The sequence below is a fragment of the Vulpes lagopus genome, chromosome 9 (assembly GCF_018345385.1).
Source record: "Vulpes lagopus strain Blue_001 chromosome 9, ASM1834538v1, whole genome shotgun sequence".
NCBI classification, from domain to species: Eukaryota; Metazoa; Chordata; class Mammalia; order Carnivora; family Canidae; genus Vulpes; species Vulpes lagopus.
In genome coordinates this window covers 58,080,279-58,107,940 of record NC_054832.1, presented here as the reverse complement: position 1 = coordinate 58,107,940, position 27,662 = coordinate 58,080,279, and the positions used below count along the sequence as shown (strand labels likewise).

Genomic DNA, 27,662 nt, shown 5'->3' with positions numbered 1-27,662 from the left:
TCTACCTTGGGAACTCCAACTGTCTGACTCTACAGATTGAATTCTTTAACTAGAATACAGTATTGTGCTTCCAAATCTATTCTCTTCATGACTCATATCAATGGAGTTTTAAAATAAAAGTAACTCTAATCAAATTGATTTGTTTTAATCTGTGAAACTTAATAGGCAAGGTGGATTTTATCTTTTACCAAGAATATCTGATGCCCCTGAATATATCTATGGTGAATTTTCAGACAGTTTGACAAATTCATAAAAAAAAAAAAAAACCACAATTTTGTCAAAAAGCATATATTGCATGCCAGGCACTGGGGATAAAAAGATGAGTAAGACACAGTTCCCATACTCACATTGCTTATAATCAAGAAAACAGATGAAAGAAAGGATTTTGATAGAATAGGGGAAAAGCTACTTACTGGCTATTACAGGATTCTAGGTTGAGGGGAACTTGGCTTCACCTGGGAGCTAAAGACAACTTTCTGGAAGAACTAAGCCCCTAGGGGCAGCCCGGGTGGCTCAGCGGTTTAGCGCGGCCTTCAGCCCAGGGTGTGATCCTGGAGACCTGGGATCGAGTCTCACATTGGGCTCCCTGCATGGAGCCTGCTTCTCCCTCTGCCTCTGTCTCTGTCTCTGTCTCTGTCTCTCTCTCTCTCTCTCTGTCATGAATAAATAAAATTAAAAAAAAAAAAAGAAAAAAGAAGAACTAAGGCCCTAGCAGAGGTAAAAGGGGTAGAAGAAAGGCATTCCAGGCAGAGGGAGTAGGAACTATGTAATTGGAGTCAACAGGGGATGACAGTTTGATATTGCCCAATAGAAATTGATGGAAGGAGGTGGGAGACCAGAGGCCGTCAAGACTTGGTCATGAAAAGCTTTGTTGGTTGATGAGGAGGTTGGACTTTATCTTAGAATCCATTTGCCAGGCAGCCCAGGGGTCTCAGAGGTTTAGCGCCACCTTCAGCCCAGGGCCTGATTCTGGAGACCCGGTATCGAGTCCCACGTCAGGCTCCCTGCACAGAGGCTGCTTCTGTCTCTGCCTCTCTCTCTCTCTCTCTCTCTCTCTCTCTCTCTCTGTGTGTGTGTGTGTGTGTGTGTGTCGTGAATAAATAAAATCTTAAAAAAATCCATTTGCCAAATTTGAGGTATTTTCAGATGGGAAGGGGTAAGGCCAGATTTGTGTTTTGGTGTGTCTGCTTGACTGAATAGATTTAATCAGGTAGGATCACAAAAGAAAAATCAGAAAAAGAGACTACTGTAAGGGTCTGACAAGTGGAGATGAGGGCTTATAGTAGGGCATTATCAGAAAGAAAAGGAAGGACTCTAGAGATATTTCAGAAGAGGAACAGATCGGACCAAGATTTGTTGTATGCAGGAGACAAGGAAAGAGTTGAGTGCCAGATTTTGTGTGTGTGTGTGTGTGTGTGTGTGTGTGTGTGTTTACTTGAAAATTTAAGAGTTCGTAGATTAGAAGGAATGAAACTAGAAGGGGAAGAAAAAATAATTCATTTTGGACATGTTCCAGGATTATAAATTTCCTATAGGACATCTGTCATGCCTTTTTCAAGTGAAAGTTGTAAAATCTGTCTCAAATGAATTCACAGAGGCTCAACTGATACAGAGGGCTCTTTTTCTCTCAGTCTTTATGGTGAGCAAATTGGCCACAAGTTTCCAGACTTATATCCATCCTATCAGCTAAGTATCCCTAGTGGGTAGTTTTAGCAGCAAATATCTGGGAATGGCTCTAATTGGCTTAGCTCTAATCAGCTTTGTCTCTCAACCAATCAGTGATGAGAGAGGTGAGGTACTCTTTGGTTAAGCCTGGGCTGACTCTTCTCATGGGTGCCAGTGGTGTCGGCCCCACTCAAATCACATGTGTTATCTCCTATAAGAAGAAACTTCTCATACTATAATGAGAGGAGATGACATAAGAAATGCCAGAGAGAGAAAAAGGACAGAGTTCACTACTACACTTAAAGAGAATATATTCAGCAGATAATCTTACATCACAAACTTAAACTGGGAAGAGGGTAGGGAGATGCTTTCATTTAAGTGGAGTTTTGGATTTTGATATAACATTAGATGACCTGAAAATTTTAATGACTGATACAAGATTGTTCTTGTGACAGAAGGGCTAGAGAAGTTTTGGCTCCTCCCTGAGATTTCATCCAGGACAAAGAAAACCCATGGGGCAGGTTTGGAAACACAGTGAGAAACAGCACCACATGGAGTCTAGCTCATTCAGTAAAATGATCATATTTGAAACCATAAAAATAAAAAGATCACTCTGAGAAAGAGTTTAGGAAAGAAAAGAGGCTAGGAAGAGGAGAGTGGAGCCTGTTTAAGATTCCCTCTCCTTCTCCCTCTGCCCCTCCCCACTCACACTCTCCCTCTTAAAAAAAAAAAAAAGGAAAGAAAGAAAAGAAAAGACAATGTCAGCTATATAGAGAGGGAGGGTTATGTTGGTCAAAACTCTTTGGTTTGATGTTGAGGAAGGCTCCTAATAGCTTCTTAAATCATAAGATCAAAGGACTTAGAGAAAAATAATCTTAGGATATGACATAGGGTATATGAAATCATAGGATAAACATGGTACATCCTCCTGGAGCATGAATTTTACTTCTGGATAAATTATTTAAAACAAAATATTTGGGATGCTTGGCTGGCTCAGCGGTTGAGTGTCTGCCTCCAGCCCAGGGCATGATCCTGGAGACTGGGGATTGAGTCCCACACTGGGCTCCCTGCATGGAACCTGCTTCTCTCTCTGCCTATGTCTCTACCTCTGTGTGTGCATGTGTGTCTCATGAATAAATAAATAAAATCTTTTTTAAAAATTTGTTTTAAATAATAAAACAGAATATTCTTCAGATTCCTGGGGATTCAAGGGCATCTGTAGAATTACTTATGGGAAAATTTAGAGAATCGCTAGGCAAATATTAAACTTTATTCTGTTCCTGGCACCATTTGCCTAATTGGCTTTATCAAATGAAGTAAAAAAAGAACAAAGAATTTAAAATTATTAGGGAAGCCAACTTTAAAGGGGATTTTCTGACCAAAGATAAGATGATTTGAGCACCAAAACAAGGACTGTAATAAACTGAAGTACATAATTGTATACTTGGAAATATATATGTATATGTGTGTATATGTATAGATACACATACATACACATAATCATATAACATCATAAATTCATAACAATACTAAAGAGAAAACCTCATTGGTCACCTTTGGAGTTAGCTAGGTCACCAATTCATTGGGGAAAAAGGGGAAAGAGTAACATTTTTTTGTCTTGCCTATATAAACTGTATTTCAAGGTAACCAAGTGATTAATAGAAGGAAATTCTTCAGAGAAGAATTTTAGCTGTTATATATGGAAACTATGAAAGAATAAAAGAATAACAATTGTGCTAGCCCTGGTGAAGTAATGGAGCCTGCCATCAATCATCAATGGGTGCTAAAGCAATCAGTTTGAACAAAAAGTTGAAGGGGAGCTTTGTTATAGAAGGATCATGCTGATACACCTGAACCAATTGATCAATTTTAACATAAGTAATAATGGGACAACTGGATATTATATGCTTCTTGAAGGCAATACAATAGGAAATAATGTGAAGTGGTCTTACCAAAAAAAAAAAAAATTAAAAACCTTATCAAGACTCTAGATCTTATGATCAGTTTATAAGAAATAAGGATGAGAGAGGTGCAAAATAGAGGAACTTATTAAATTGCATCACAAGGCTGCAAAGAGCTAACGTCAGATTATAAGAAGTTCTACAGGACAAACGATGCTATTTCTTCAATAAATGGCAAAAAGCAAGGTGGAGGAAAACTCACAAAATAAAAGATAAGAAGTTATTAAACAAATGTAATATGTTAGCCTTGTATAGAATCTGATTCAAACAAACTATAAAAAGACATTTTGAGACAATAGAAAAACACAGATGGGATATTTGATTTTTGTTTTTTAGTTTTTTTAAAGAGTAGAGAAGAAATGATAGATATGGAAGACATAAAAATATTATTAAATTTATAAACATATAGGCATAGTTGATGGCTTCTGAAGAAAAGCAACAAATGGAACAAAAAGTATTAAAAGATATGTGGTATAATAAGGAATATACATTTGGGTTTTGTCCCTGGTTCTTGACACAGAGGTCCTAAATCCCTTGGAATTTTCTCAATGAGAGGAGCATCATATGTTAACTCTTGGCAGGCCTCTTGGTATCTTCAGGATGGGAGCTGATTGCTAAAAAGACCATGCCTTGATTAGAACCTGAAGTTTTCAGTTCAATTTCCCAAACTCCCAAAGAGGTAAGAAGCACTAGATATTCAGTGAGTAATTGAACATGCCTGCATGATGATATCTCTATAAAATCCCCCCAAAACACTCAGAGTTTTTTGGTTTGTGAACATATTCCTATGCTAAGAAGGCAATGATTTAAAGAGAATGAGTAAGTTTAAAAACCAGAATTAGATATGGCAGGAATGTTGGGATTATCAGAACAGGAATTTTTTAAGACTACGATTAAATGCTAAGAACTTTAATGAAAAGAAGTATACTACATGCAAGAACAGATGGGTTATTTAAGCCGAGAGATGAAAATTTTAAGAAAGAATTAAAAAGAAATGCTAATGATCAAGAACCACTGTAAAAAATGAAAAATGCCTTTGATGAGCTCATGAGTAGACTGAGCATGGCTGAGTAAAGAACCTCTGAGCTTGAGGATATGACAAAGAAACTTACTTCCAAAACTGAGAAGAAGGGCGGAGCCTCGCCCGGCAAGGTGGCGCCGCCCGTGCTGTGCCGCCCGGCCTCCCGGCTCCCGGCTCCGGCTCCGGCTCCCGGCTCCCGGCTCCCGGCTCCGGCCCGGCTCCCGGCTCCCGGCTCCCGGCTCCCGGCTCCGGCCCGGCTCCCGAGCGCCCCTCGCGCGGTGCAAGTTCTACGTTCGGGAGCCGCCGCGGGACCGCCCCGACTGGCCGAAGGTCGGGCTGACCTTGGGCACCGCCGTCGCCCTGTGGATCCACCTAATCAAAAAACATAACGAAGATGTTTTGGAGTATAAAAGAAGAAATGGGTTGGATTAAACCATTGAAATACTAATATAGTATGCTCCACGTTGTGATTATACTAGTTCCTTTGGATTCAGCAACCTGTTAAGTTGTAAACATGAGAGAAAAAGTTATATGTGAATATGTGAATGTATGCCAACTCAGCATTTGTGTTTTGCATCTATAAATGAAAAAATAAAAATACTGATGTATTCAGATTATGCATATTTTAACTATGTAGAAAATGTCAGTTCTACAGTACATAACTTGAAGTATTCTGATGGAGAAAGTACCATCTGATAATGGGGTCGGTGGTAATAAGGGTACGTTGATAAGAAAACTTGTTAAGGAGATAAATTAAAAATCGCTGCTAAAAAAAAAAATCGCTGCTGAAGGATTTACTCCGTATACCAACTTGTCATTTCTAATCCAAATATTGTTGAGTGTGTTAAGGTGATAAAACTACATTATTTTTCAAAATACTTAAGAACCCAAATACTGTTTTCTTTGAGAGAAGCCATTCCATTAAGTCAGAAAGGTGAATCGCTTACTCTTATTACTAGAGTGTTCTTACTTCCTTGAATTTCAATGATTGTCATTTGGATGGCTTTTGTACTCACCAGTTATGGCACCAATTTGTTTTTTCTTTTTGTAATATGATTTAGCAAATGTCTGTGAAAGGGGGGGAGAGGAAAGAGGGTTAATAGGTACAAAATAAAATACACTTCATTTATCCCTCAAAAACAAACAAACAAACAAAAAACTGAGAAGAAAAGAAGAAAAAAGACTAAAAAAACAAACAAAACAAAACAAAACCCTGAACAGAGTATCCAAGAACTGTGGGACAACTACAAAGATAATAATGTATGAGTAATAGGCAAACCAGAAGACAAGAAGAAAGAAAGAAAAAGAAAGAAAGAAAGAAAGAAAGAAAGAAAGAAAGAAAGAAAGAAAGAAAGAGGGGATCCCTGGGTGGCTCCGCGGTTTGGTGCCTGCCTTCGGCCCAGGGCCTAATCCTGGAGTCCCAGGGATCAAGTGCCGCATCAGGCTCCTTGCGTGGAGCCTGCTTCTCCCTCTGTCTGTGTCTCTGGCTCTCTCTCTCACTCTCTCTTTCTCTGTGTGTGTCTATCATGAATAAATAAATAAAATCTTGAAAGAAAGAAAGAAAGAAAGAAAGAAAGAAAGAAAGAAAGAAAGAAAGAAAGAAAGAAAGAGTAACAGAAATACCAGAAGAAAAGAAAGGAAGGAACAGAAACAATATTGAAGCAATAATGACTAAGAATTTCTCCAAATTAAGGTCAGACACCAAACCACAGATTGAGGAAACTCAGAGTTATCAAGCTTGGTAAATGCCAAAAACAAAACAAGAATTTAAGCCTAGGCATATGGTATTCAAACTGCAGAAAATCAAAGATAAAGAAAAAAATCTGAAAAGAAGTCACAGGGGGGGAACAGTCTATAAAGGAACAAAGAAAAGCATTGTATGCAACTTCTCAGAAACCTTGCAAGCAAAAGAGAATAGGGTGAAATATTTAAAGTGTTCAGAGGAAAAAACCACCAAACTACAATTCTGTGCATTGTGGAGTTATCTTTCAAAAGGGAGCGAGAAATAAAGACTTTCTCAAGCAAAAATCAAACAAAAAGTGAAGTGCTACCAGTAGACCTGCCTGGCAAGAAATGTTAAAAGTTCTTTAGAGAGAAGGAAAATGATAATAGATCAGAAACTTGTATCTACATAAAGAAGAGCATCCAAGGAATAAATGAAAGTAAAATACTTTCCTTTTGTTTTTCTTAATTGATCTAAAAGATAACAGTTTGTTCAAAATAATAATGGCAGGGATCCCTGAGTGGCTCAGCTGTTTAGGGCCTGCCTTTGGTCCAGGGCGTGATCCTGGGGTCCCGGAATCGAGTCCCGCGTCGGGCTTCCTGCATGGAGCCTGCTTCTCCCTCTGCCTGTGTCTCTGCCTCTCTCTTTCTGTGTCTCTCATGAATAAATAAATAAAATATTTTTTAAAAACCAAAATAATAATGGCAACAATATGTTCAATTATGTATGTGCATATATATTTATAAATACTTATGTATAAGGGAAATGAATGACAGCAATAATACAAGGGATGAGTTAGGATTATTTTGTTATTATAAATTACTTGTACTATTCATGAATCAATATAGTATTATTTGAAAGTGGATTTGGATTAGTTGTAAATGTGCAAACTAGGGTAATCATGAAAAAACTATACATACACACACACACACACTACTAAGGAAGGAAGGAAAATAGAATACTATAAAATGCTCAATTAAAACCACAGAAGGGGGATGCATGAGTGGCTCAGTGGTTAAGTGTCTGCCTTTGGCTCAGGTCGTGATCCCGGGGTACTGAGATCAAATCCTGCATCAGGCTCTCTGCGGAGACCCTGCTTCTCCCTCTGCCTATGCCTCTGCCTCTCTCTGTGTGTCTCTCATGAATAAATACAATCTTTAAAAAATAATAATAAAACTACAAAAGGGGGCATCTGGCTGGCTCTGATGGTTAAGCCTCTGTCTTAAGCTCAGGTCATGATCTCCAGGTTCTGAGATTGAACCCCATGTCAGGCTCCTTGCTCAGTGGGGAGTCTGCTTCTCCCTCTTCCTCCAACCCCCTGTTCATGCTCTCTCTCTCTCAAATGAGTAAATAAAATCTTTAAAAAAAAAACACAGTAGGGGTGCCTGAGTGGTTCAATCAGTTGAGCATCTGCCTTCGGCTCAGGTCGTGACCCCAGAATCCTCGGGTCTAGCCCCATGTCAGGCTCTCTGCTTGGAGCGGGGCCTGCTTCTTCCTCTTCCTCTGCCTGCTTGTGCATTCTCTCTCTCTCAAATAAATACATAAACAAACAAACAAACAAATCTTTAAATTTTTTTTTAAAGCAGCAAATAAAAAATATACATAAAAGGCAGAAAACAGTGAGACAAAAATAGAAACAAAGAATATCAACAAGTAGAAAACAGTAAAAATATGGTGGACATCAATCCAACTCTTACTGACAATTGCTTTAAACATCAATGGTCAAAATACACTAATTAAAAGATATCAAGGTGGATCAAAAAACAGGATACAGTTATATGTTATATACAAGAAACATACTTTAAATATAAAGACACAAGTAGACTAAAGGGAAAAGAATGGAGAAAGATAGCGCATGTTAACACTAATCAAAAGAAAGCTGAAGTGGCTGTTTAATTTCAAACAGCAGACTTCAGAGCAAGGAAATTTATCAGAGACAAAGAAGGGCATTATATTTTGATAAAAGGATCATACTTCAGGAGAACTTAAAAATCCTTAATGTGTATGCTCTTTATTTTTTAATTTAATTTTTTAAGATTTTTTAAAAAAAATCAATTGCCTGTATACTAGCAAAGAACAAGTGGAATTTGAAATTAAAAACATTATGATTTATATTAGCACCCCCCAAGGAAATAATTAGGTATAAATCTAATGAAATATAAGACCTATGTGAAGGAAACTACAACACAGATGAAAGATGTCAAATAAATAATAAGTGGATAGTTCATGTTCATGGATAGGAAAACTCAATATTGTCAAGATGTCAGTTCTTCTCAATTTGACTTATAGATTCAGTACAATATCAATCAGAATCCCAGGCTAATTCTAAAGTCTAAATGGAGAGGCAAAATATTCAGAATAGCCATCTCACTATTAAATGAGAACAAAATCAGAGAACTGATACTACTCAACTTTAAGACTTACTATAAAGCTACAGTAATCAAAGCAACATAGTATCAGCAAAATAATAGATAAATGGAACAGGATAAAGAGCCCAGAAATAGACCCACATAAATATAGTCAACAAATCTTTGACAAAGGAGAAAGGCAGTACAGTGGAATACTGTATTTATCAAATGGTCCTGGAGATAGGCATCCATATAGAAAAAAGAATCTACGGTGCTTGGGTAGCTCAGTTGATTAGGCATCTGTCTTCGGCTCAGGTCATGATCTCAGGATCCTGGGATCAAGCCCTACACTGAGGCTTCCTGCTCAGCAGGGAATCTACTTTTTCTCCCTCTCCCTGCCTCTCTGCCTACTTGTGCTCTGTGTGTGTGTGTGTTTGTGTGTGTGTGTGTGTCACATAAGTAAATAAAATCCTTTAAAAAAAAAAGAATAAAGAATCTAGACACATACCTTACATTCTTTAAAAAAATTAACTAAAAATGGATCGTAAACCTAAATGCAAAACACAAAGCTATAAAGCTTTTAGAAGATAACTTAGAAAAATCCAGGTACCATTGGCTATGCAATGACATTTTAGAGATAAGATCAAAGTCATGATCTATGATATAAATAACTGATAAGTTGGATTTCCTTAAAATTTAAAATTCCTGTCTGCAAAAGATAATTTTCAGGAGAATGGTAAGACAAACCACAAGCTGGGAGCAAATTTTTGCAAAAGACACATCTGATAAACACTTATCCCAAGTATACAAAGAATTCAACAATAAGAAAAAACAACTTGGATTAAAAAAAAAATGGCAGAAGACCTGATCTAATCAAAGAAGATATACAGATGGCAAGTAAGTGTATGAAAAGATGTTCAATATCATATGTCATTAGAGAACTACAAATTAAAACAGTGGATGAATGGATAAGCTGTGGTACATCCAGACACTGAAATATTATTCAGCTCTAAAGGGAAATGATCTGTGAAGTCATGAAAAAACCTAGAGAAAAAAAAAAAAAAACCTAGAGGAAACAAGCACATATTACTAAGTGGAAGAAGCCAATCTGAAAAGGCTAGATATTGTATGGTTCCAACCACATGACATTCTGGAAAAGGTAATACTATAGATACAGTTATAAGATCAGTGGTTGCCAAGAGTTAAGAGGAGGGAAGGATGAATGCATAGAGCACAGAAGCTTGTGCTAGGGTAATGAAACTATTGTGTATGATACTACAATGGGGAATACATATCCTTATACATTTGTCTAACATCCAAAGGATATCTAACACCAAGAAGGAAACCTAATATAAATTATTGACTTTGTGTGATACTTCTGTGTCAATATAAGTTCATTGATTGTAATAAATGTACCGTTATGGTGCAGATGTCACTAGTGGGAAAGGTGTACATGTGTGAGGACAGGGGTGTTTAGGAACTCTGTAATTTCCACTCAGTTTTGCTGTGAACTCAAAACTTCTCTAAAAAAGAAAATGTATTAATTTTTTAAAATACCAGTTTTACTGGTATTTTAATTAATATATAATATATAAATTTAATATATAAATTAATATATAAATTTAAGTTAATATATAAATTTAATATGATTTGAATAAAAATAACAATCGTATCCCCTGGAACTAGGTAAGTTGATCCTAACGTGCATACATGAGAAAATAGACACTCAGGAATAGCTACACAAAGAGAAGATAATAATGTTGGATTAGCCTTACCCTACACTATAAACCCTCTTAAATTAAAAGTCCATGGTACTGGTATATGAATAGATAAACTGGTATAACAGAATAGAAAACCCAGAAAGAGCACAAAGTATGTATGGAAATTTAATATGTGGAAAATTTGGCATCTCAATCCACCAGAAAAGTGATAGGCATTTTTTAAAAGATTATTTATTTATTCACGAGAGACAGAGAGAGAGAGAGAAGCAGAGGGATAAGCAGGCTCCATGCAGGGAGCCTGATGTGGGACTTGATCCCGGGTCTCCAGGATCAGGTCCTGGGCCAAAGGCGGCACTAAACCACTGAGCCACCCAGGCTGCCCATGATAGGCATTTTAATAAACAGTACTGAGATAACTAGATAGCCATTTGAAAAAAACATAACATTGGCTCTATGCCTCACAATATATATCATAATAATTTCCAAATGAATCAAAGATCTAAATGTAAAAAAATGAAACCATATAGGGAGAAAATATGGCAATACATGTATCCCAGATGAAGGGATAATCTCCCTACTATCTAAATAACTCTTAAAAAATAAAAGGGAAAAAAAGACCAAACTCCTGACTGGCAAATGGTCAAAAAACAGGAACAGATAGCTTTCAGAAAAAAAAAAAGGATCTTAAAAGCTTGAGAAAGTTTTCACCTTTACCCATAAGAACGGAAACACAAAACTGCCCTGAGACCATTTCTCAGCTCTCAGATTGGTAGAAATTAAAATGGTGTAAACCTGTGAGAAAACACGCACGTTTATATATCATTGTTGGGAATGCAAAATGGTACTACCTCTCTGGAGAAAAATTTGGCAATGTCTAACAAAAGTCAACATGCATCTACCTTTGTCCCAGCATTTCTGCTTCAGAGAATTTACACTGAAGATTTACCCCTCCGCAAATACAATACAAAATTTCTACAAGGTTATTTTAAGTGGCATTATTTGTACTACAAAATTATTGGAACAATGTAAGAGTCTATTGATAGTAGACCACCAGTTCATGAACTATGGTTCAGTTACAAAATAGAATACTGTGCAACTATAAAAAGAATGAGAAACAGCTCTGTGAATGTATATGAAATGATTAAATGAAAAAAAAGCAAGGCAGGAAAGAAGCAGCACGCTATCTTTTGCGTATAAAAAAGGGGGGGGGGGAGACAAGCACACACAAACATGCAGACATTTTCTAGCTCTACCCAATGAAAGGTCATAGAATTAATGATAATCCAGTAACTATTCCTCACTAAAGGAAAGACTTATTAGCAAATGGCTGATTCCAGGTTGGGGCAGGGAAAGCTCAAGGCTAGTCCAAAACTATATCATTGTGCCAGAAAGTGTTCATAGAATGATGAGGACATGTGAAAAGGATTCAGTACCCATCTTGAAAGAATTCCCACTGGTTATATCGGATATTTTGGTTATTAAAAAGAATAGTTATGGTAATGAATTATAAAATACTGATTTAGAAAAAAAAATTCACGAATTACAGCAATACTCCAAAAGAAAAGAGTATCAGTAAACCTCTTACAAAAGAATGCCAGCTAATAAATGAGGAAGTAAAGATAGAGTTAGAAAATCACCATTTCGTAACTGCCCATGTAATAACTGATTAAGGCAAAGGTCTTCCTTTGGTATTAAGACACTAATACCATTAGATAAAATGTTGAGGAACAGGATAATCACAAACTACCAACCTCCAGAGTACTTATAAATTTCAACGGGTAAAGTATATTCTTTGTTAATCAGAGATACTGATACTACGTGAATTGAACTTAGTATCATGAGTGAAGAGACAAATTGATATTAAAGGCCTCCTATTGGGATTTAATGGTAGTATACGGCATTACCCATTTAGTATTCTTTGACTAAAGTTTTAGCCTGAATCTAATCATGAAGGAATAGTCAGTCAAATCCAGACTGTGAGACATTCTGTAACACAATTGGCTGGGGCTCTTAAAAAAATGTCAGCTTAAAAAAAATGTCATCATGAAAAAAGGAAAAAAAAGAAGAGGATTGTGTAGAATTAAAGAAGACCAAAAAGATAGGGTGCCTGGCTGGCTCAGTTAGTAGAGCATGTGACTCTTGATCTTAGGGTCGTGAGTTTGAGGTTTGCATTAAATGTAGAGTTTACTTAAAATTACTTAAATAATAAGAGTAAAAAGACAAAACAATTAAGGACAATAAGTAACCTTCAGTAAATGCTAGATTTAAAAACAGGGCAATCGGAAATTTTAATGTTACTATATCAAAGTTATTTTTCGGTACTCACTGTATTGTGATTATATAGGAGAATATCCTAGTCTTTAGGGCAAGCGTGTTATAGTATTTATGGGTGAAAGTGTCAGGATTTCTGCAACTTTCAAATGGTCAGTCAAAATTACAGATTTCATACACACATGTATGTGTATGTATTCTACATAGTGAAAGAGCTATAGCTATATAGGGAAATGTATAGATGATTTTCATATCTAATTTCATGTATCATCTCATCCTGTAGTACCCAGTTATTTAATCCAGCTCTAAGTGTTGCTGTAACGGTGTTTTGTAGATGTGGTGAACATCTACAATCCAGTTGACTTTATGTTGAAGATATTACCCTTGATAATCTGGGCAGGACTCATCTAATCAAAAACTTTTGAGAGCAAAAACTAAGGCTTCCCTGAAGAAGAAATCTTGCCTCAAGGCTGCAGCATGAATTTCTGCTTGAGTGTCTAGCCTGCCAATCTGCCCTATGGATTTCAGACTTGCCCCCATATTGCATGAGCCAATTTCTTAAAACCAACTTCTTACATATATATGAAGAGATAAAGCTTATGTGGCCAATGTTAACGATGGATAAATCTAGATGGTCCTTTCCTTTGTGATACTTATAGGGTAGAGAGGGAGAAAACCTGATTAAACAAATCCGTAAATAATTACACATTACCAATTGCTAGGAAGGAAACAAAGAGACAGGTATTAAAAGTAATAATAATAGTTAGCCATAGAGTGGTACCTCTTTGAGACAGGGTGGCCAGAGGAGGCAACTGTGATTGATAATCAAGTTGAGACATGAGGCCCGAAAAAGAGGAAGCCATATGAAGAGCCAAAGAGCAAGAATCCTCTACATGGGCAGTACAGCCAGCCTAGATAGAATTGAGTCCTGGCAATGTGAATATGCATCATAATGTAAATGCTATGAAGCGCTCCCCCATCTTGTTTCTAGTAGAATATCAAGTTTCCACAGCAGTATGGAAGATGTTTCATCCGTCAGAAACTATTTGCCTATCCAATTATATCCCGGTGGAAACAATTTACTTATAGTCTCTTCAAATTTCCTGTCAGGTAGATGCTAAATTATATGAAATAGCATTTACTGTTGCTATTGAGCGTCTGCCTTTGGCTCAGGTCATGATCCTGGGGTTCTGGGATCGAGTCCCACATCGGGCTCCCTGCAGGGAGCCTGCTTCTCCCTCTGCCTGTGTCTCTGCCTCTCTCTCGCTCTGTGTGTTTCTCATGAATAAATAAGTAAGATCTTTAAAAATAAAGAAAATGATCGAGTCAACCCTATCTTTTCCTCTACACCACACAGGTATCTCCAGATTCCAGGGTTCAACTTAAACTCAGCAAATATTTACAACTCTGCTATGCACAAGGCCCAATACGAGATTTATGGGGATTAAAAATATTGCCCAGTGTTCCATAATCTGTAAGGGAAACAGACAGATGTAATTATAGAATTATATAGACATGTATAATTACTATGATCTAAGGCTAGTTGTGGTATGTGCTGAAGTAGACATATAAATAAAAGCAAATGAGAGAACAGAGATTGGGAAGGGGATGATTTGAAATAGGTCTTAAAGGAATGGTAGAGCTGTGGGAAAAGAAGGGAAAGCAGAAGCACTTTTTAAAAAATTAATTTATTTTTCTAATTCCAAATAATTCATATACAAGGTTATATTAGTTTCAGGTGTACAATATAGTGATTCAACATTCTACACATTACTCAGTGCTCATCATGAGTGTACTCTTAATTTCCTTCACCTATTTCACCCATCCTCCATCCCCACCCTGTCAGTCACCATATATAGAGATAATTAAGAGTCTGGTCTTTTTGTTTGTCTCTTTTTCTTGTTTGTTTGGTTTCTTAAATTCCACAAATGAGTGAAATCATATGGTATTTGTCTTTCTCTGACTGACTTATTTTATTTAGCATTGTGCCCTCTAGATGCATCCATGTCGTGGCAAATGCAAGATTTCATTTTTTTGGATGAGTAATATTGCATTATATATATATATGCATTATATATATATGTATTGCATTATATATATATATGTATAATTTTCTTTATTCCTCTATTAATGGACACCTGAGTTTCTTCCATATCTTGGCTGTTGTAAATAATACTGCAATAAACACAGGGGTATATAAGAATAAGAATCTTTTTCATGAAGTCCAGAGTTGGAATGTTTGTAAGTGATGATTAGGATGGCACAGCTGTTGGTGAAGGAGGGTAGGGATATAGGTTAGATGTTGTAACACATACCATTTTGATTATGAAGCAGGACAGAATGTGAGTAGTGGACTGCAGGTGGGAAAGAAAGAGGAAAATAAGGGGCAGGGGCTATAAGTAAGGCCTGGCTCTGGGGCTAGCTCTCCTAGTAGTGATCTGTTGACACAACAGATGGACACATGAACCCAGGACTGAGATCAGTACCCACGGAGCTTGCTTTACACAGTGGACACTGTGGCTGGGATCTCTAGCCAGCAATGGAGATGCATTACAGTTTCAAGAAGTGTTTTTTTTTTTTAAGGTTTTATTTATTTATTCATGAGAGACAGAGAGAGAGAGAGAGGCAGAGACCCAGATAGAGGGAGAAGCAGGCTCCCTGCAGGAGCTCAATGTGGGACTCAATCCCTGGACCCAGGATCATACCCCAAGCCAAAGGCAGATGCTCAACCGCTGAGCCACCCAGGCATCCCATCAAGAAGTGTTTGAAACAGATCCTACTTGGTGGTTTGAGTTTCCATGGAAACATTTTAGTCTCATTAAGAACATTTGGCAATATTTAGGCATGGTCTTTGGGCCCCAGTCAAGCAGGAAGTCCAGGTTTACACCATACTTGGTAAAGGAATTGAATTAGAATCAGGACCTTGTGACAGATGTAAAGTTAGACCAATAAAGCATGGAGTCAGAGATTAAGAGACAAGCTGTAATTCCATAAATATATTCCAGATTCACTAGCTATTAATCTGAGAGCAGCAAAATTCATTCTATTCACCAGGCAATAATGGAGATGAAGTTTCTAAAATACATTATTTAACCAGAATTGGACAAGGACTCACCATGACTCAGCTAGAGAGCTAAGGATTCTTGGGCCAGCTGCTGGTGGGATGCAATGTTAAAAATATAGGTTGGATTCAGAATGTTGTTGGCCTTAAAAACTATTTACTTCATATGTATGTGGAGTAATATCACAATATTTTTCAGAATCATCCAGAAATGACAGAAAGTGGCTTCTTTTTTTCATTAGTCCATAATAATAGAAGAAAGAGTCCAGAAACAGACCCACAAATACACTATAACTTGATTTACAACAAAGGCAACTGTGCAGTGCAGCAGGGGAAGGAATCGCCTTTTCAGTCAATGACACTGGATCAATTAGACATTAATGTGGAAAAAAAGAAATCTTGACCTCTGCCTAATACCATAAATATCAATTCTAGATGGACTATAATTCTAAATGTGAAAGAGAAAAGAAGAGAATAGCTTCAGGGCCTTGGAGTAAGCAAAAATTTCTTAACACAGTACTAACCATAACCATAACACTAACCATAAGGAAAAAATAATTTCTATTATATCGAAAATTAAGAACTTTTGTTCATAGGAACCCAACATTAAGATAGTGATAGGCAAACCACAGACTGATAAAAGATATTTTCTTTTCCACCTTTTTTTTTAGATTTTATTTTATTTTATTTTACTTTTTAAAGTAGGCTCCATGTCCCACATGGGGATTGAAGTCACGACCCTGAAATCAAAAGTAGCATGTTCATACCAACTGAGCTGGTCAGGTGTCCCTGAAGATATTTTCAATACATGTAGCAATACATATAGCAAGATGCATATCTATAATATATAAAGAAGCCTCATAAGTAAATAAGAGACAGGCAACTCAAAAGAAACTGCGCCGCAAGAGAGGCGCTTCACAAAAGAGAATATTTAACTAAATATCTAAATAAGTACAATACCACAATACCACTTCCTCTAGAATGGCTAAAATGAAATGTCATTACTAAGTGTTGGTTGGTAAGGGTGTGGAGTAGCTAAAACTTTCATACACTGCTGAGGAAAGCGTAAATTGGTATAACCACTTTGAGATTCCTGGTGGAAGAGAAAGAGGAAATGTGGGGCAGGGGCTGTAGGAAAGGCCTGGCTCTGGGGCTGGCTCTCCTAGTAGTGATTAGTTGACACAACTTCCAGGAGGACACATGACCTGAGACTGGCATCAATACCTGTGGAGCTTGCTTTATTATTATTATTGTTATTTTAGATTTTATTTATTTATTCATGAGACAGAGACAGAGACAGAGCCACAGGCAGAGAGGGAGAAGCAGGCTCCATGCAGGGAACCTGATATGGAACTAGATCCTGGGTCTCCAGGATCACGCCCTGGGCCAAAGGCAGACGCTTAACCACTGAGCCACTCAGGCGTCCCTCATGGAGTTTGCTTGAGAGAGTGGACACCGTGGTTGGAATCTCTAGGCAAAAATTCACAAGTGTAGCCAACAAGTGTAGCCAGCAAAGGAGGTGCATTTCAAGAAGTGTTTGAAACAGATCCTACTTGGTAGTTTGAGTTTCCATGGAAACATTTTCGTCTCATTAAGAACATTTGGCAATATTTAGGCATGGTGTTTGGGCCCCAGTCAAGCAGGAAGTCCAGGTTTACACCATACTTGGTAAGTAAATTGAACTAGAATCAGAATTTATAAAGTCAAACATATGCATTTCCTGTGCACTTACAATTTTACTTCTGGATATTTATATTTACATAAAATGCATATATATGAGCACCAAAAGCCATGCAGAAGAAATGTTCATAGCAGCATTATTTGTAAGAGCTCAAAACTGGAACCCAAATGTCCATCAACAATAGAATGGATAAATGAACTTACATAGTTCTGTATGTCAATTATAGCTCAATAAAACTGAAAAAAAAAATGCACTACCCTTTCCCTGGAGAGGTGCAACTCAATGTCTTCTCAATTATTGAATTTAAAAACAAATCTGAGGTCTCTAAGTGATACCTGTTTCTACTCCAGTTCTCTTGTGATCCTCTTAAGGACTAACTATAAAGTTAAACCTCCACAAGAGCTAAATGAAATAGTGGGCAGAAAAGGAGGTGGTGGAAAAAAGGGATTGTACTTAACACATGTAGATATACACAGGACATAGCAGGAAAGAATATGTAGATAGAGGTTGTAATTGTCATTTTTACAACTGGTTGTAAGGCTAAAACAGGTTTTTATGATTTTTCTCTTCCACTGTGTTTCCTTTGCCTCTAGTCAGTAAACCTCCTGGCTAGAATTCTTTACTCAGTGGGGTGACCTAAACTTTTATTCTTGGAGGATCTGAGCTCCTGGTGATCTTGTCTCCATGGAGTTGCAGTAATCTTTCATTAACATTGATGCTGGATCTAGGGAATCTCCAGGGATCAATTTATATTCCTAAGTTGAAACAATGATGCATGAGGCAAGAATTAGCTCTCCCCCAGAGTATATTTCTTAGTTATAAAAGAGTTCCTGCTTCTTTACTTTGAGAACATGGTGGCAGATTTAGCTATCAAGAAAGGTTATGAGAGATTAAAAATGACCTCTGTTTAATGTTTTGGGTTCCTACTCTTTTCTTAATATCTTAAATTTTACATAGTAGACATGTAACCACCAGTGGCCAACTCAAATAATATTTTATTCTTAATTAATTAATTAATTTTTTAGTTTTTTTAGAGGGAGAGAGCACGTGAGCAGAAGGAGAGGGTGGAGGGCAGAGGGAGAGAGGTGGGAGGACTTAGGGACTTGATCTCACAACCCTGAAATCATCACCTAAGCCAAAATCAAGAGTTGCATGCAGTCTTAACTGACTGAGAGTTGGAGTCTTAACCAACTGAGCCACCCAGGTGCTCCTCAACTGACATTTTAATTCAGTGATTTATTGACTCAATCTTCCAATTTGTTGTTTACAATGATCAAAAGGCCTGTGGCTGGAAAACAGAATACTAGAATTCTAGAATTCTAACTGTGCCCTGAAATGAAACAGATTTGAGTTTGTCCTCTTTTTATTTTTTTAAGATTTTATTTATTTATTCATGAGAGACAGAGAGAGAGAGAGAGAGAGGCAGAGACACAGGCAGAGGGAGAAGCAGGCTCCATGCAGGGAGCCCGATGTAGGAGCAGGCCCTGAGCCAAAGGCAGATGCTCAACCGCTGAGCCACCCAGGCGTCCAAGGCTGTCCTCTTTTTCTCAAGCTACTTATTACTATTAAGAGTGATCATTCTATTTCTCAGACTATATTTTCACACTATTAATTCTTCATATCTTTCATCTTGTTCTTTGATAGGTGCTTTGCAAGCATCCAAAGCTCTGTCCTCAATGGGCAAGAAATAACTTGAGTGGCTATTTAACCCTCCTGAGCTATTGACTTTCAGATTACCATTCATGAATACTATGGAATTGCCACTACTTTTGGCCCTACCTGGCCAAGGTAATAAGAAAAAATATATATCAGATTCCCCTATTTTCCTGAGAGTTTGTTACCCTTAACCTACCTGTAACATCAATTTCTGTAAGACTCCTAGTTTTCAACTGAAGCTTGGGTAGAAACAAAAGGCAATTATTGGAAGGATGTGGAAGGTTCCTTGGTCATGTCCCAGTGCATGGGTAGTCAGGAAGCAGGAAAGAAGTCTCTTTTTGGCTCTGTAGTAGGATGTTGGGGCCCCACCTTCATTTGTATTTAGATAATGAGTTTTTTCAAAATCCAGGATGGGAACTTCTATGATATACAGCTAAAACAAAAATAAACAAACAGGATATCCCACAAAAATGTCCCCTGCAGTTTCAATTTCTTTCTTCTAAATTTCATAATTTTTTAGTTGACATTTTGAAGATTTCTCTGTTAAACATCATATTGCCTGCAAAAAGATATATTTTTCCCAATATTTATACCTAATTTAAAAAAAGTACTGGGATGAGTACTGGGTGTTGTACTATATGTTGGCAAATTGAATTAAATTAAAAAGTTACCAAGAAATTTCCAAGAAATACTAGTATATTGTTAGTATTATGTTGGTTCTCATTTTTCTTTTAGAGATGTAATTGACATAAAACACTATAGTAGTTTCAGGTGTACAACATGACTTGATATTTGTATATATTGCAAAATGATCACCACAATAAGTCTAGTTAACATCTGTCACCATACCTAGATAGAAAAAAAAAAGTGCCTTTCTTATGATGATAGCTTTTAAAATCAACTTTCAGCAACTTTAAAATATGCAACACAGTTTTATTAACTATAGTCACCATGCTGTACATTACATCTCCATGACTTATTTAATCTGGAAATTTCACCTTTTGATCCCTTTTACCCATTTCACACACACACACACCCATGCCACCCCCACCTTTGGCAATCACCAATCCACTTGTTCTCTGTATCTATGAGCTTAATTTGTGTTGTTTTGGTTTTTAGGTTCCACATATAAGTCAGATTATATGGTACTCATCTTCATCTTTCTGACTTATTACACTTGGCATGATGTTTTCAAGGTCCATTGTGTTGTTGCAAATGGCAAGATTTCATTCTTTTGTATGGCTGAATAGTATGCCACTTTCTCTGTGTGCATATATTACATATATATGACATTCTTTCATTCACTGATGAATACTTAGTTTCCATATCTTAGCTGTTGTAAATAATGCTGCAATGAACATGGGCAAGGTGAGGAATGGCATATATCTTTTTACATTAGTTCTTTTGTTTTCTTCAAGTAATTACCCAGAAGTGTGGTTGCTGGATCATAGGGTAGTTTTATTTTTAATTTGGTGAGGAAACTCCATACTGTTTTCCATAGTGGCCACACCAATTTACATTCCTACCAACAATGCACAAGATTTCCTTTTTCTCCAAATCTTCACTAGCACTTGTTATTTTCTCTTCATTTTTAATCCAAATGCCTCTGAAGAATATTTTGTGTTAAGTGTAGTAACTATTGGGTTGGTATTGTTTTAAAATAATGTATGAAATATTCTGTTCCTAGTGTCTTAGTTTAAAATCAGGAGTGGAAACGATTTTTTACCAAATGATTTTTAAATATCTATTGAAATGATCCTACCTTTTTTCCTTTGGTAAATTTATATCAATACATTTTCTTGCCTTCAACCACCTTTGCTTTCTTAGACTAAACCTCATTTATGGTATTTTTTGACTATAGTCTGGATTTGATTTGCTGGTATTTAATTTAGAATTATTGCCTCTAGATGCCTGTGGAAGGAGCCTTTGTGGATCACTTTCTTTTCTTTCTTTCTTTCTTTCTTTCTTTCTTTCTTTCTTTCTTTTTTTTTTTTTTGAGGAGGAGGTGTTGTCAGAGTTTGATTTCAAGGTAATACTAGTTTTGTAAGAGTGACTTGGAAATTTGCCATCTTTTTATATATGCTAGAATAATTTTCTAAGGGATTCATGTTTCTTGAATATTAAAAAATGAAAACACTTAACTATAAAAAGAACCTAGTCTTATGACTCTTTGGGAGAAATACCTTGACAACTACTTCATTTTCTTCCATGGTTCATTGGTCTATTTAGGTTTCACCTTGGTTTAATTTTCATAATTTACATTTTCCTACTAAGTCAATCACAATTCAAAAATTTATTAGAATCATGTATATAATATTCTAAAATAATTTCGAAACTTTTCTCCATTTTTGTGTACAACCTTTCCCAAAACAAATGTTGGGCATTGTTTTTTCATTTTATCTGTGCATTTTTGCTCTCCCACTTTTCTCTTGATATGTCCCATAAATTTGTCTATTCTGAATCATCTCATATTTATAAATGTCCTTATAATCTACTAATTCCTATTTTCTAACTGTTTCTAGTTTTGTTAATTCTTTTATCCTACTTTCCTTGGTATTTTTTTCAAATGTTTTAATTTGTTTTCTCATTCTTTCATATCCAATAAAGGCTATGAATTTGCGTAAGATGGATAGATGCACCTCAAAAATTTTTACTCTTTCTTTAAAGAATATCTTGTAATCATTACTTTTTTTTCTCCTTCAGCTAGTTATTTTTTTATTTTTATTTTTTAAAAGATTTTATTTATTCATGAGAGACACAGATAGAGAGCAAGAGAGGCAGAGACACAGGCAGAGGGAGAAGCAGGCTCCATGCAGGGAGCCCAATGTGGGACTTGATCCCGGGACTCCAGGATCATGCCCTGGGCCAAAAGCAGGCACTAAAACCGCTGAGCCACTCAGGGATCCCCAGCTAGTTATTTTGATGTTTAAAATTTCATTAGGAATTTTTGAGTATATATCTAGGAGTGTAAATACGGAGTCATTAACATTTTTTTTAACATTTTTAAAATTTAAGTATAGTTGACACAAAATGTCACATTAGATTCAGGTCTACAACTTAGTGACTTGACAAGTTTATACATTATGCTGTGTTCACCACAAGTATAGCTACAATCTGTCCGATTATATCACTATTTTTTTTCCATTATATCACTGTTACAATATCATTGACTATATTCCTTAGGCTGTATTTTTTATTCCTATAACTTATTCATTCCATAAGTAGAGGCCTGTATCTCCTTCTGCTCTTTACTCATTTTGCCCAACCTCCCACCTGCCTCCCCTCTGGCAACCATCAGATCTCTGTATTTACAGTTCTTATTTGTTTGTTCATTCCTTTTTTTTTTAAGATTTCATTTATGACTGGAGTCATATGGTGTTTCTCTTTCTTATTTCCCTTAGCATAATACCCTTTAGGTCCATCTATATTGTTTCAAATGACACAATCTCAATCTTTTTTTAAGTGCTGAGTAATACTCCATTGTGAGTGAGAGAGAGTGTGTGTGTGTGTGTGTGTACTACATTTTCCTTATCTGTCTATTGATGGACACTTAGATTGCTTTCATGTCTTGGTTATTGTAAATAATGCTGCAATAAACGTAGGGGTACCTATATCTTTTTGAGTTAGTGTTTTTGTTTTCCCTGGGTAAATAACCAATAGTGGAATTATTGGATCATGTGGTCTTTCTATTTTATTTTTTTTTTTTAGAGATTTACTTATTTATTTTGGAGGCGAAAGGGCAGAGGTAGAGGAATAGAAAATCCCAAGCAGACTCCACACTAAGTACAGAGACTGATGTGAGGCTCCATCTGACAACCCTGAGATTGCAAATTGAGCCAAAACTAAGAGTCAGTCACCCAACCTAGTGTGCCAAGGAGGTGCCCCTGGTATTTCTATTTTTAATTTTTTGAGGAAACTCCATACTGTTTCCCACAGTGGCCGTATCAATTTATATTCCCACCAAGAATGCACGGGGTTTCTTTTTTCTCCATATCCTCGCCAACACTTGTTTCTTGTCTTCTTGATTTTAGTTATTACAACAGGTGTGAAGTGGTATCTTATTGTGGTTTTTATTTGCATTTCCCTGATGATAGTGGTGTTGAGCATCTTTTCATGTGTCTGTTGGCCATCTGTATGTCTTCTTTGGAACAATGTCTATTTGGGTCCCCTGATTAGTTTTTAGTTGGATTGTTTGCTTGTTTTGTTGTTGTTTGGCCTGTTTATAATTGTATAAATTTTTAAAATTTTTTTTTAAATTTATGATAGTCACACACAGAGAGAGAGAGGCAGAGACACAGGCAGAGGGAGAAGCAGGCTCCATGCAGGGAGCCCAGTGTGGGATTCGATTCCGAATCCCGGGATGACGACCTGAGTGGAAGACAGGCGCCCAACCATTGAATCACCCAGGCTTCCCTCACATTTAGATCTTTAAACCATTTTGAGCTTATTTTTGTGTATGATGTTAGAAAGTAGTCCATTTTTATTCTTTTACATGTAGCTGTCCAGTTTTTCCAGCACGGTTTATTGAAAAGATTCTCTCTTCCTTATGGTCTATTCTTGCCTCCTTTGTCACAGATTGACCATATAAATATAGGTTTATTTCTGGGGCTTCTATTCTGTTCTATTGATCTATGTGTCTATTTTTGTGCCAATACCAAATTGTTTTGACTACTGCAGCTTTAAAGTATATCCTAAAATCTGGAATTGTGATACCTCCAGCTTTGTTCTTTTTTCTCAGAATTGCTTTGGCTATTTGGGGATTTCTGTGGTTCAGTACACATTTTAGTATTGTTTGTTCTAGTTTTGTGGAAAATGCTGTTGGTATCTTGATAGGGATTGCACTGAATCTGTAGATTGCATTAGGAGGGTAACATGGACACTTTGACAGTATTTATTCTTCTAATCCATGAACCTGGAATATATTTCCAATTTTTTGTGTCATCATCAGTTTCTTTCATTAGTGTTTTATAGTTTTCAGAGTACAAGTCTTTCATCTCTTTGGTTATGTTTATTCTTAAGTATTTTATTTATTTTTTGTGCAATATGTAAATTGTATTGTTTTTTAAATTTCTCTTTCTGCAAACGCATTGTTAGCATATGAAACACTACCAATTTCTGGGTATTAGTTTTGTATCCTGCCACTTTATTGAATGTTTATAACTTCTACTGTTTTTCTTTTTTTGGTAGACTCTTCAGGATTTTCTATGGTTAGTATCATATCTGCAAACAGTGACAGTTTAACCTCTTCTTTACCATTATGGATGTCTCTTACTTCTTTTTCTTGTCTGATTACTATGACTAGGACTTCTAATACTATGTTGAATAAAAGTGGTGAAAATAGACATCCTTTATTTTTCATGATCTTAAAGGGAAAGCTCTCAACTTTTCCCCATTGAGTATAATGTTCACTGTGGGGTTTTCATATGTGGCCTTTATTATGTTGAGGTATGTTCCTTCTAACTTCATTTTGTTGAGTTTTTATCATGAATGGATGTTGAATCTTATTAAATGGGTTTTTTTTTTGCATTTATTGAGATGATCATAAGATTTTTATCCCTCATTTTGTTGATGCGGTATATGGCATTGATTGATTTGTAACCATCTTTGCATCCCAGGAATAAGTCCCACTGATCATGATGAGTGATCCTTTTAATGTATTATTACATGTAGTTTGCTGATATTTTGTTGAGGAATTTTGCATGTATGTTCATCAAACATATTGGCCTATAGTTTTCTTTTTTGTGTGTCTTTGTCTGGTTTTGTTATCAGGTCTCATAGAATGTATTTGGAAGCTGTCTTTCCTCTTCTGTTTTGGAATAGTTTGAGGAGAATAGGTATTAACTCTTCTTTAAATGTCTGGTAGAATTCATTTGTGAAACTGTGTGATCCTGGACTTCTTTTTTTAAAAAGATTTTATTTATTTATTTATTTATTTATTTATTTATTTATTTATTCATTCATTCATTCATTCATTCATTTATCCATTCATTCCATTCAAGACACACACAGAGAGAGGCAGAGACATAGGCAGAGGGAGAAGCAGCCGCCCCATGGGGAGCCCCACGCGCGACTTAATTCTGGGACCACGGGATCATGCTCTGACACAAAGGCTGACGCTCAACCACTGAGCCACACAGGCATCCCTTTTGAACCAAAACCAAAAACCAAAGTTTTTTGATTACCAATTCAATTTCATTACTTGTATTTGTTGTAAAGTTTTTCTGTTTCTTCCTGGTTCAGTTTTAGAAGATTGTATGTTTCTAGGAGTTTATCCATTTCTTTTTTTTCTTGTATATTTTTTTATTGGGGAATTTATCCGTTTCTTCAAATTTTCCATAGTATTCTCTTACAATCCTTTATATTTTTGTGGTGTTAGTTGTTACTTCACTCTCATTTCTGATTTTATATACTTAAATCCTTTCCCTTTTTTCTTGAGGTGTCTGGCTAAGGCCTAGTCAATTTTGTTTATCTTTTTCTATTTTATCTTTATTTTTCTATTGTTTTTTAGTTTCTATGTCATTTATGTTTCTGAATTTTGTTATTTCCTTTCTTCTACTTACCTTGAGTTTTTATTCTTTTTCTGGTTCCTTTAGGCACAAGATTAGATTGAATTTTTTTCTTTTTCTTCTTTTCTTCTTTTTTCTTCTTTCTTCTTCTTTTTCTTTCTTTTTCTTCTTTTTCTTTCTTTCTTTTTCTTCTTTCCTTCTAAAGATATTAATTTTGAGGGCAGCCCCGGTGGCTCAGCGGTTTGGCGCCGCCTTCAGCCCAGGGCGTGATCCTAGAGACCCGGAATGGAGTCCCAAGTCGGGTTCCCTGCATGGAGCCTGCTTCTCCTTCTGCCTGTGTCTCTGCCTCTCTCTCTGTGTCTCTCATAAATAGATATTAATTTTAAGTATTCTCTTTACCCAATACTGGGCTGCACACCTGGAAACCCACACCCAGCCCTCAGGTGGGCAGGAGCCCAGCAGCAGAGGTGTCCCTGCCGCAGGTGATTATGCAAAGTGGCAAATGATTGCTTTCGTTTTCTTTTCAAAAATTGTATTTATTTCTTATGAAAGACAGAGAGAGAGAGAGAGAGAGAGGCAGTGGGAGAAGCAGGCTCCACACAGGGAGCCAGACATGGGACTCCAGGATCACACCCTTGGGCCAAAGTTGGGCGCTAAACCGCTGAGCCACCCAGGGATCCCCAAAGACAACCTGTTTGGATAGAGTTTTCTCCTGGATGGCTCTGGGGAAATGGGGGGTTGGGTGGGAACCTCAGGGCCTTGTCCGGGATGGGGCCCGGAGCAGCTGCTTCTGCTTGCCCTGCGGCCTTTGGCGGGGCCTAGGCAGGCCGAGGTCCCGAAGCTGGCCGGAGTGGGTCGGAGTGCGGCGGGAGTTGGGCCCGGTTCCAGGTGGTCGCTGCGGCCTGGGCGGGCCAGGCGTGACTTGCAGGGAGGGGAAAGCCTCCCAGAGCAGAGACCCTCGACCAGGGACTCGGATGACTGTGCCAGCTCGTCTTGCTCACGCTGAGAAAGCTGGCGGTTAAGCGCCAGGGCCTCAGCTGCGAAGAGTGTCAGTGCGTCCTGCTGCTATTTCTCTGGAGGACTTGTGGCGGGGGCAGTCCTCTTCCTGGAGCTTGGCCCTGCACCCACGGATGCTGCAGGACTTGGGCAGCACCCAGTCTCTGCTTGGCATCTCGAGCCAGGAGCTTGGAGATGAGGTCTTTGGCTTCGCCCAGTCCTTGTCAGGAAACTCATGCTTGCCTTCCTGGATGCTCTCAAATAGCTCCTTCTGGCACATCCTGCAGGCTCCTCCCTGGTCCCAGCCACAGTCGGTCCCACAGTGACCTACAAAGGGGGGGGGGGAGCCGGTGGGCATGATGTCGAGGACCACACCCAGGCTCCACAGGTCACAGCGCTTGTGGTAAAAAGGGGCCTCATCCCTGAAGACCTCCACCACCTCCGGGGCCATGTCCTCTGCAGAGCCACATGGAGTGGTCAGCTCTGGTGTGGTTATGGGGGTACAGTGGGGGTTTCACCCCACTGCCCAAGTCAAAGTCACAGATTTTCACTGGAGACTCACACAATGTATTTTCTGGCTTCAGATCGCGGTGAGCGATGCGTCTGGTGTGCAGGAAGTCAAGGGCAGCGGCCACATCGCGCACCACTCGGCTGGCTTCTGGCTCGTTGAAGCGTTTCTGCTTCTGGAGGTGGGCCAGGATGGAGCCTCCTTGCAATTTCTCAAAGACCAAGTAAAACCTTGTGTCATCTTCAAAGAACTCAATCAGCTCCAAAATGTTCTTGTTTCTCTGACACTGATAGAGCGTCTCCACTTCTCGAAATGCCCTACTGCGACTGCCCTGCTTGGTTTTCGATGATTTTGACAGCATCCTCTGCCGTTCTGCAGGCTCACGGCCCCTTGAACGTTGGCATAGGCTCCCTCTCCAAGCAGTTCAGAGGTCAGCTTGTGTGTGTCTTCAAACTTCCCTGGTAAGGAGACAGTGGCCCCGGGCCTTTCACTGCTTTTTCTTCTTGTCACCCTCTGCAATGGGAAGGGGTTCACTGCTGCCCAT

General features: G+C 37.7%; 1 protein-coding gene and 1 pseudogene across 1 annotated transcript in view; one reads left to right on the top strand and one right to left on the bottom strand.

Annotated features, from left to right (window-relative positions):
- LOC121498612 (NADH dehydrogenase [ubiquinone] 1 subunit C1, mitochondrial-like) overlaps window positions 1-5,776 on the top strand; it is a 7,240-nt gene extending 1,464 nt beyond the window's left edge. The window contains exon 2 of the mRNA XM_041768600.1: window positions 4,731-5,776. Within this exon, the coding sequence (XP_041624534.1) occupies window positions 4,731-5,079 (349 nt within the window). The 3' untranslated portion in view covers window positions 5,080-5,776. The remainder of the gene's footprint in view (window positions 1-4,730) is intronic.
- Window positions 5,629-27,662, bottom strand: LOC121498611 (annotated as a pseudogene).